The 11,474-nt window shown below is 35.3% G+C and overlaps 1 protein-coding gene across 3 annotated transcripts in view; it reads right to left on the bottom strand.

Moving 5' to 3' along the window:
• Positions 1-8,437: 8,437 nt before the first annotated feature.
• Stk31 (serine/threonine kinase 31) overlaps positions 8,438-11,474 on the bottom strand; it is a 63,447-nt gene continuing 60,410 nt past the window's right edge. For all 3 annotated transcript variants that reach the window (XM_010628222.1, XM_010628223.1, XM_019208047.1), the window contains exon 25: positions 8,438-8,794. In XM_010628222.1, coding sequence (XP_010626524.1) covers positions 8,567-8,794 — 228 coding nt within the window. In that variant the 3' untranslated portion in view covers positions 8,438-8,566. The remainder of the gene's footprint in view (positions 8,795-11,474) is intronic.

The following is an 11,474-nucleotide window of genomic DNA, read 5'->3' as shown; positions in this document are numbered from 1 at the left end:
TAAAGGTCTCATTAAAACAAGATTGCTAGACTCCACTCCCTAGATATTTTGATTTATTAGGTCTGGAGTGCAGCCAAAAATATGCATTTCTGACAAGTTCCCAGGTGATGCTGAGGCCACAGGTAAAGGAGCCACAGTTGACATAAAATCTTGAGCCTAGTACAGATGACACAGGATATTAGGGACACCAGTTCCTTTCAATTCAAGGATCCATCATTCCAGTTCACAACTTGTATCTTCAAGGTCACCACATGATCTAAGCAGCCTACTCAGGTTTTAGCCAACATGTCAGCTTTTAGGAAAAAGGTGAAAGCAAAAGACTGTATCTTCCACCCACATTAGCTCCTTCAAAGAGCCCTATTATTAAAAACTTAACTCAAAATGCCTCAATTTACAGAGATAATGGTAAATGTAGTCTTACTAAGTATAAATACAGTTCCATCACAAATCAATTGCTGGGAATGTTATTAAGAATGAAAGGAAAATTGGATATTGATTAGGCAACACTACTTTAGTCTATATACATATCAATTACTAATTCTGATGAGTGTGTCACCAAATTACGTCATAAATCTGTTCCATGTTCCATCTCTACTTTCATAGATCTTGCTTTTATCATCTCTCACTTCATTTATTATAATCACCTTCTAACTAGTCTCCCTACCTCAGGTGGAAAACCAATTTTGAGGGAGCTGAAGCTGCTTGTACAGTACTTGTAAGTCTTCAATAACTGTTCCCCCCAAATAAAATAGGTATAAGCATTTTATTATTTTTGTACAAAGCTCTCATCTGATTATTCCTTCCACATCTTGTACCACTAAACAAATTGTGCTCCCCTTCAATGTCGTTATCATACATTCTCTACTAGCTAATTAAGATACTCTTGTCACTCTTTTACTAATCACTCTTTAAGATTTAATTAAGAAATACGCAGAGCAAGATGGTAGCTAAGATCCTCTAGTGATCTTCTCTCCAAAGACACACTAAGTGGAACAGCTATTTTCAGGCCAAATTAACCTTCACAGGAGATAAGGAAATGAAGTGAGAGATCACAGTACCTGAATTTAGTATAATAAAATGAAAGATGTACTGAAGAAGGCAAGAAGGAAAGAGTTGCCCATATTACCCTCTCTCAATTCCAAGCAACAGAAGAGACATCTCCTCCTTAGGACAAGAGAGAGAATTATGCCCAGGCCTTAGACTTGAAACATAGTATATGAGGCCTGCCATGGTGAAACCCCAAAATTCCTACCACCAAGCCAATACCCACAGACTAAGTTACTGGAACTCTGTTAGGCCAGGCTGTTTACATTACCTGTTCTCACACCTTGCATGGCAGAGTGAGGAGCAAGACTTCCCCAAAGCTGGCACAAGGTTTTGTTTTAGAGCCCACTGACAAGCTTACCATAGCAAGACCAAGGAACCTGAAAGCCCTGTGTGTAGGCCAGAGTTCACTGTCAGAGCCTCTAGAAGATCATTTCTAGCCCTGAAGTAAGCCCAAGGCACATCTACCCCTCTTCCTTACTGTGCAGGCCCTGCAGCTGTTAAGACTCAGGTGGTAACCTAGGTTAGCATCAGCCTAAGTGACCAAGTATCTGCCTTCACCAACAATACTCCAACCTTGAGCAGCAAGGAGTGGTACAAGATCTTGTTAACTGGGAGCAGGACAGGAGTAAGAATTACAAGATTTTGCCCTAAAACTTAGTGCTGGGTTATTAAAACTAACACGGGACAGATCACAACAGCCCTCGTCCCCAGAACAGCTTGTGGAGCCTCTGGAACAGCCCCAGTGGCAGGAAAAGACATGCAGTCCCAGTCTATCAGAATACTATTCCATGTAACATATGGCTGGTTTCAGTAGTCTTGGACCATGAGTCTACCTCAGCAATAGGCAACACACAGTAGTGTGAGTCTTGGTCCCAACCATGTTGTAGGCCATGGGCTCAGGGTATGATAGAGCTTGGAAACATTTGTAGCCTCAAGTTGACATAGAGTCTAAGGATGGTCATCCAAGGTGACTCTACCGAGAGCCAGGCAGAATCTCACAATGCCCGATCAGAGGCCCAAGACTTGATGAGGCATCTGGGCATCCAGGCCTACCCTGGCTCCAGGGAAAGGATTCTGAGAACAGATACTCTTTCTAGGAATCCTTCTGGTTCTTTTTGAACAATACATCAACAGTATATTTTGGGGACAAACCTGGGCTTAGATAGCCCTCTACTATGAAAATAATAATGCATCAACAACCACCTTCCAACAAATGTGGACCTATGTGCTGAAAGTGGACAAATGTGGACCAGTGCTGAAATATTGGACATAACTGCAGATTTAGAAATAGCAAGTAGTCTACTAGGAATTTGGGGAAAGATATACAAATAGCCATATTAGGAAGGCTGAGATAAACACCTAATCTTTCAATGCCCAAATGACATTACAATGCCAACAAGCATTAAGAGCTATCAGGAAACCGTGACATCACCTAATACTCAAAATTAGGTACCAGAAGCTACTAGATAGTAATTAGTACAGGAGATCTCAAAGATACAGAATTTAAAACAGCTCTTTTAAGCACTCAGTGAGATTGATGAAAACAAATGTTTTGATAGTCTAAACAAGAAACTTAAAGAGATGGATGCAATTTAAAAGTCAAATTCTTCACAAAATACATGCACTAATATTTTAAATGTGACAGAAAACATCAATAGCAGGACAAAGCAAACAAAAGAAAGATAGTGAGCCTGAATGGGTTATCTGAAGACAGCTGGAAGAGAAAAATAAAAAGAAGGAATGAAGAATGCTTATGCCTGTAGGCATGTATAATCTTTTAACTTGCCCAGGCCACACTGAGTGAAGAGGGAGAAGTGTCTGGGGACACATATAAAGTATATAGTGAGCTCCAGATCAGTCTCAACTACATAGTGAGACCCTGTCTCAAAAAGCGAAAACAAACCAACAAACATTTCCTCTTGGTGAATTAGCACCTTTATCACATAATGATCAAACTTGTCTCTTTTTAGTGCCTTTGACTTACTATCTACCACAGCTAAAGCTATTTTTTTCTTTTTATTGTATTTGAATGGATTTCATCCTTTTACTTTCAGCCTTTAGAGGTAAAGTTCAGATTTTTGTAAGCCGCAAACAGCTGGGCCTTGATTTGTATCCATTCACCTTTTTTAATTGGAAAACTTAATCCTGTTAATAGTCATGGGCTTCTACAGCCATTACATAACTTGTTTCCTGGTTTCGTTGTAATTCCCCTCTTTCTCCTTTTTTTACATTCTTCTTTTGCTACTAAGTGATTTACTGTAGTATGTTTAGATTCTTTATTATTCTGGGTTTGCCTAATATATATACTTTCTTCATTAAAACACTGTTTCATTATAACTATAGTGAAACAAGAGCAACTTATTATGTTCAAAAGGATGAACAGAAACTGAAGGCATGGTGGCATATGCCTGTAATCCCAGAACTCTGGGAGGCTGAGACAGGAAGATTCTAAGTTCAAACCTGGCCTGGGCAAATTAAGTGTCTTAGTGAGACCTTGTCTCAGAATGAAAAAATAATAATAATAATAATAAGGCTGGGGCTGGATATTTAGCTTTGTGTTCTATAACCAATACCACAGAAAACAAAAGAAAAAACAAAACCCTAATACCCAGAAACAAAAAGTCAAGAGATGCACAGCAAAAGAAACCACCAACAGGGTGAAGAAAAAACTCACGGAATGAAAAATACTTTTACCAGCTATTCCTCAAAGGACTAATATCTAAACATAGAAAGAACTCAAAAAAAATCAGAATCCTCATATTTAAAAACACAATCCAAAAATGGTATCTGAAATGGATACATTTCATACAAATAAGTACAAACAAGAAATAAATATATGAAAAAATGTTCAACATCACTGGTCATTCAAGAGATGCAAATTAAAAGAACACTGAGATTTCATTTAACTCCTGAAGAATGGCTATCATCAAGAAATCAACCAATAACAAATCCTAGAAAGCTATGGGGAAAATGAAACCCTTCTCCACCATTGGTAGAAGTATAAATTGGTACAACCAATATGGAAATCCGTATAGATATTTGTTAAAAAACTAAAACACGAGGTTTCATATGACACAGCTACTCTCCCTCTTGGTATCTTCCCCAAAGAGTTAAAAGCATCATATCACAGTGATATATGCACATCCATGTTTATAGCAGCACAATTTGGAATAGCTAAACCTTGGAAACAACCCAGATGCCCCATCAACAGATGACTGGATAAAGAAAACATGGTTATCATATGCAATGTAGTATTACACTGTCATGAAAAAGTATAAATGAGACTTTTTAGGCAAATGGATGCACCTTGAGAACAATTTTAAGTCAAATAAATCAAACATCTACATTCACATATCACAATATCTTCTGAGAGACCCAAAAAGTAAGAACCACAGATACTGGGGAGAAAAAGAAAATGTTCAAATGAGAAGGGGAACAAGGGAGAGGGATGGGGGAATAAAAAATGAGAAAAGGAAAAAATAGAAACAAAGCTTTTGAAAATGGGGAAGGGAAGATGAGGTGGAGGGGAGAGGAATGAGGAAAAAAGAAGAATCAAAATATATTATGCACAGGTACAAATTCCCTATGATGTGATCATTACATATATCAAAAGAATATCAATAAAAGATGAAGAAAAGGGCCAGGGATTTAGCTCAGTGGTTCTGCCGCCTGCCTTGTAAGCACAAGGTCCTGAGTTCAATCCCTGGTACCAAAAAAAAACAAATATATTAGGAAACTGTATCTGCACTCCATTCCACCCTACATAAACTTTTGATACCCCATTTTATATCTTAATCATCTCACTCTTAACATATTAATGTAGGTATTATTTTCATTGTTTTTTTTAATTTTTTGAGTTTATTGATACATTTTAGGTATACAGTACAGTTACATTCATTATTAGGATCTTGTATCTTCATTGTTTTCTATCTTTATACCAAAGGTGTGGATGATTTTTTAATTTTTTATACATGTTTGCAGTAAAGATTACATTCCTTGTGGGAAGTTAGTACATGCACATAACACACCTTAATTCTTTTTTCATTCCCTCCCTCTCTTCTCTCTCCCCTTCCCTCCATCTCTTTCCCTCTGAGAAAGATCTATAACCCTACTTCCTATCATCTTTTATTTATATTTTGGGTTTCTCATATAAAAGAAGCCATGCAATATTTAAGCTGTGTGTCTGACTTTTTTCATCTAACATTGTGGTCTCAAGGATCCATTTTCCTACTAATGGCTCAAATTTAGCTTTCATGGCAGAGTAGTACTTCGCCATCTGTAAGTGCCACATTTTCTTTATCCATTTATCTGTCAATGGACATACAGGCTGCTTCTGATTTAGCTATTACAAATTGTGCTGCATGTGGATATGCATGTATCACTGTAACATCATGTTTTTACTTCTTGTGGGCAGATACCTAGAAGGGGAATAACTAGGAAAAATGGCATTTCTAGTTTCTGGTTTCTGAGGAATCTCTACAGTGGTCATACTAGTTTACATTCCCACCAACAATGTAGAAGAGGTCCTTTTTCTCCCTCATCCTCGCCAGTATTTGTTATTTGATTTCTTGATAGTCATTCTTTCTGGGGAAAGATGGAATCTCAGTGCTATTTTAATTTGCAGAGATTATTTATGCCTTCATGTGTTTATTGGCCATTTATATTTCTTCTTCAGAGTAATTCATTTCAATTTCTCATTTCTTTGATTGGGTCTTTTATTTTGAGGAGATCTAATTTTTGGGGTCCTTTATTATAAAGATGATTTATACATGATATTTATAATATTAGAGCATTCAGAATTTGTATAATCACTCTTACTAGTGAGTTTTACATTCTTATTCATTAATGTCACCTTCACCATTTTTACTGGACATACTGCTGAAAATCTGAGCCAGAGCAATCAGGCAAGAGAAAGGAATAAAGGGCATCTAAACTTGAAAAGAGGAAGTCAAAGTGTCTCTGTATGTAAATGATATGATCTTGTATTTAGAATATTCCGCCAAAAACTATTAGAATTATATGAGCTCAATAAAATTGCACAATGCAAAATCTACATTCAAAAATCAACATTGCTGCTCTATGTTGATAGCAAAGTGTCTGAAATAGAAATCAAGAAAGCACTTTCATTTACAATAGACACACAAAAATTTTCCAGAATAAATTTAACCAAAAAGGTGAAAGATCTCTACAACAAAAAATACAAAACAGTTGTGAAAAAAAAAAACTGAAAAGGACACAAAGAAGTAAAATGAAACCCTGTGTTCATGGACTGGAAACATATTATTAAAATTTCCATACTACCCAATGCAATTTACAGATTCATTGCAAGCCTTAACAAAATACTAATAACAGTCTCCACAGAACTTGAAAAAACAATTCTAAAATTTACTATATAGAACCACAAAAAAAAAAAAAAGAAACAGACAAGGCTATCTCGAACAAAAAGAATAAATCTGGAAGCATCATACTACTTGACTTCAAAACACAACATAATGCCATAGAAATCAAAACTGCATGATACTGGCATAAAAACAGACACTCAACCAATGGAACATGATATCCTAGAAGTAAATTCATGCATCTACAGTAAACTTTGTTGACAAAGATACTTTAAAAAAGGCACTGAAGAAAAGACACTCTTTTTAATAAATGGCACTCAGAAAATGGTCACCTACATGCATAAGAATGTATTTGAAGCCAGATGCAAAAATCAACTCAAAATGGGTTAAAGACTTAAATGCAATATATGAAACTACCAGAAGAAAACACTGGGGAAATACTTCAGGATAATGGAATGGTCAAAGAATTTTTTGACAAGTCCCCAAAAAGCACAGGAAACAAAAGCAAAAGCTGACAAATGGAAGTACATCAAACTAAAAATCTTTTATACAAAAACGAAACAATCAACAGAGTAAAAAGACAACCTACAGAATAGGAGAAAATATCTGCAATTTATGGGACAAGGGGTTGGTATACAGAATAAAGAACCCCAAAAACTAAACAGCAAAAAATAAAATAGACTAAAAACTAGGCAATGTATAGACATTTTTCAAAAGAAGACATACAAATGGCCAATACACACATGAAAACATGTTCACCACCACTAATCATTAGGGAAATACAAATCAAAATGAGATTATTGCCCCACTCTGAAAAGATTTAAGATCACATGTGCCCAAAGGAAGCCCTTGTATACTGTTAAAGGTAATATGTAAGTTACTTCAGCCTTACAGGACACACTGTGGAGTTGCCTAAAAGAAATTAAAACCAGAACTACCAGCAACCCCATTCCTGGATATAAATTCAAAAAAAATGAAACCAGTACATTGAACAAACATCTGCACTGCCATGTTACATGCAGCACTATTCACAACAGCCAAGAAATGGAAACAGGTAACCTGAGTGTCCATCAAATGACGAATGAGTAAAGAAACCATCATTACATATGCATATATAATGAAATGCTATTCAGCCATTTGAAAAAATGAAATCCAGCCAACTGCATTAACATGGATGGAACTGGAGGTCACTACATGAAGCCAGGCACAAACAAGTACTGTATGATTTCACTTACATGTACAATTAGGAAACACCAGCCACATAGAAGCTGAGTGTAGAATGGACATTTCCAGGGGCCAAGAAGAGTGAAGGGGATGGGGGAATAAGGAGAAGGGGTAGTGCTGGGGAAAGGTTCATCAATGGGTGCTAAGTTATAGACAGGAACAAGAGGTTTGGGGATGGTATTTCTCAGAAAGGTGTAAACAGGTAACAGTAATGTACTGTACATCTCAAAAGCTAGAAGAAAAGTCTTTGGTCATTTCCAACATAAAAGTCTATAAATATTTGGGAGGATATGTATATTTAACCTGGTTTAAACACTACCCAATGTATATAGAGAAACATTATGTTATTTCATGAATATGTACAATTTATATTTTATCAATAAAAAGTTAATAAATAAGATTTAATTAAGGTATTACTTCCTCCAGAAGCTTTCACTAGAACTACTCAAAAGGATGAGTATTTTCCTATATAATCCCACAAAGTCCAGTGCTACTTTTCCTATATAATCCCATAAAGATCTGCTTATATATCTTAATTTTTCAACTGAGAGCTTTGTAAGTATAGGCAACATGTTTTAATTTATCTCTGTATTTCCAGAACACCAAAGTAAATGCCAACTGTCACTTATTGAACAAAAGTACCTTCATCATCAGCCAGACAATATATTGAAAAATCTGTATGACTTTTGTCTAGCAATCTAAAATCTTTCCTATTTCAAGTTATCACTCTATTTATTGAAGTCCAGTAAGTACAGAAAGAAAATCCTCCCCTTAACAACTCCAAATTAAGCAAAATTGCAAAGCATACAAATAATTTTTAGGCATGACCAAACACCTTTTATTTTTCACAATGTGAACACTAAAGGCACTATCCAACTTATTCCAGAACATTTCCAATTTCTTTGATTAAACTAGAAGTTTTTTAAACAAACATCTGCAACAATAGAATATTCACATCAATCAATGTTAGCTTCACTATTTCTTGGCTTTTCTTTACATGTATCCAAGTTCTCCATCTCTAATTCATCTTCCTTTTTATATTGACTATATTCAATCTCTTTTTCTGGATTTGGAATGGATTTCACCTTCGGTAGCAAGAAACATTCAGCTTTTGAAACTTGCTCAGCAGTCAATGAACTTCTAAAATACATCAAACTACAGAGGAGGGATCTGACATTATCATCCTGCAAGGAAAAACAGATGTAAAAAATAAAAAATTGAAACAAACAAAAGGACAATCCTGTAATGAAGACTAAAAACTTTTTGCTCACAGAAGTTAAAATCAAAGTTTTCTATTTAAATTTTTTAAGATTCCCACCAAGTTCAACCTGTGTTTCATTGGAAAGGGTTATCTCCAGTAATAAAATAACAAAACTGAATTACAGTGAAAAAAATGTAAAAGAAAAAAGAGTCACTGCTCAAGTCTCTCAAAAACAGTTAAATTCCAACTGACATTTCAAGATTTCCCTCTTTCTTCTTTTGTAAGGTACTGGTCAGAGTTTCATACTATGAAAATATCACATTGAAATTTCGCTGCCAGAAGGGTAACTTTCTTCACATTGTTCAACTGTTTTTGATCAGAATTTTAAAGTGATTATCTCTGGAAACTTTCTACCACCACTACCACTATCATCATCATTCTGAGATTAAGAATTTATTATTTGCCATGATTCCAAATAACATTCTCTGTATTATCAAATGTAAACTACCCTAAGACGTTATTTTTCCATTATTTCCACCTCCCAAGGAACTTTAGTATGTCTTATACTTACCCTCTATGATTACTTCAATTAGAGCACATTTTACACTGAAACAAGGTCATTTGTTTACTACTAATATCCTTAATATACTCTTAAGATTCTTAAGGTCAGAAATGTTAGTTTATCAGTTCATTCCAAGCAACCAGCATAGTGTTTGGGATATATAGACATTTAGTGAATATTTGATAAATTAACAAATACTAATGTCCATAATGCACTCCATTCTACAGAGTATCTTCACTATAAACTTAGCTAAAAATTTTAAAAATTGAAATGAGAAAAAAATACCTGTTCCTCAAAACCAAAAAAGTTTATCTGCAACAAATTAAAAGTCTTATCATATTCTTATGTTGGTTTTCCCTAAGTTAATTTACAAAGTTTACAGGACCCCAATAAAAATACACTCAAGTCTTCCTCCTTGAAACTGTATCAATTGATTGTAAAGGTCTTGAAGGCAAATAAGCAGGAATAGCCACAAAATCTCTGATAAAATAGAAACAGAGAAGAAACTAGTTTTACCAAGTATTTTTTTGTTATTTTTGTGAATAAAACTATTTCTAACAATTTCATTTTCTTGTTGTTCATTACAAATTTATAAGAATAAAATTAATTTTGGGATATTGATCTTATAACCTACAATGACACTATCCTCCTTAATTCATTCTAACAGTTCAGGACAAGGAATGGTGTCTACTATCACCACTTCTATTCAACACTGCACAGAGGTTCTAGCCACTTAGGCAAGAAAAGTAAAAATAAAATTCTAGATTGAAAAGGAGAAGGCCATTGTTGGTGGGAGTACAGACTGGTGCAACCACTACGGAAATCAATATGGAGATACCTCAAAGAGCTTGGACTGGAGGTTCCATTTGACCCAGCCATCCCTCTGTTGGGTATCTTTCCAAGAGAACTAAAAGAATCATATCACAGAGAAGTATGCGCACCCATGTTTATAGCGGCACAGTTTGTAACAGCTAAAACTTGGAAACAACCTATTTGCCCATCAGTTGGAAACTGGATAAAGAAGTTGTGGTTTTTCTATAAAATGGAATATTACTCAGCCATAAAGAATGAGAAAATAGAATCATTCATAGGAAAATGGATACATATTGAAGATATACTCCTAAGTGAAATAAATAAGGCACACATGTGTAAATACCAAATAGTTTCTCTGATGTGAATAATCTGCAATAATACAGAAGATCCTAATAAGATTACTGACATTGAGAAATGGGAAGAAAAGATCTAAAGGTGTAGGGAAAGTGTGATGGGCAGGGGAAGGGTAAAAAGGGAAAAGAAAAAAATGTGAGATGATGAAAAGATGGAAATAAAGTGGTTGTAGATGGGGAAGGGAGGAGGGGGTAAAGGGAGGGCAGGGAGAAGGGGAAAAAATGAGAACCAAGACTTGTCATGTACAGGTACAAGATCCCAACAATGAATATAACTGTACTGTATCCCTAAAATGTACCAATAAACTCAATTAAAGCTGAAGAAAAAAAGAAAAGGAGGAGAAGGTAAAACTATCTCTCTTTGCAAATGATATGTAAATATACACTAAAAATTTATGAGAATGAATTTAACAAAAGAAATTCAAAACATGTACTCTGGAAATCATAAATATTACTGAAGAAAATTAGATATGTAAATAAGTGGGAAAGTAACTCAGGCTAGGTGGCAACACTCCAAACACTGATCTATGGATTGAAAACAATTCTTTTCATGATCTTGTGTGTGTTTGGGGTAGAGATAGGAGTTCTTGGGACAGAACTCAGGACTTCATACATGCTAGGTATGCATTCAAGCACTGAACTACATTATCTAACACTGAACTATCTTTAAAATTTTTATTATGGTAAAGAATCTTAGTAAGTTGCCCAGGCTGGCCTCAAACTTAACCTCCTATCTCATCCTCCAAGTAGCTAGAATTACAGGTGTGTACCACCATATCCAGCCTTATCAGAATCTTTTTTTTTTTCAGCTTTGAGTTTATTGGTTCATTTTAGGGATACAGTACAGTTACATTCATTTGGGATCTTGTACCTTTACATGACAGGTCTTGGTTCTCATTTTTTCCCCTTGTCCCTACCCTCCCTTCACTCCCTCC

The sequence above is a fragment of the Fukomys damarensis genome, unplaced genomic scaffold (genome assembly GCF_012274545.1).
Source record: "Fukomys damarensis isolate Sample0158 unplaced genomic scaffold, DMR_v1.0_HiC HiC_scaffold_4, whole genome shotgun sequence".
Lineage (NCBI taxonomy): Eukaryota > Metazoa > Chordata > Mammalia > Rodentia > Bathyergidae > Fukomys > Fukomys damarensis.
Note: the sequence above shows the minus strand (reverse complement) of the source record. Positions and strands in the feature narration are given on the sequence as shown.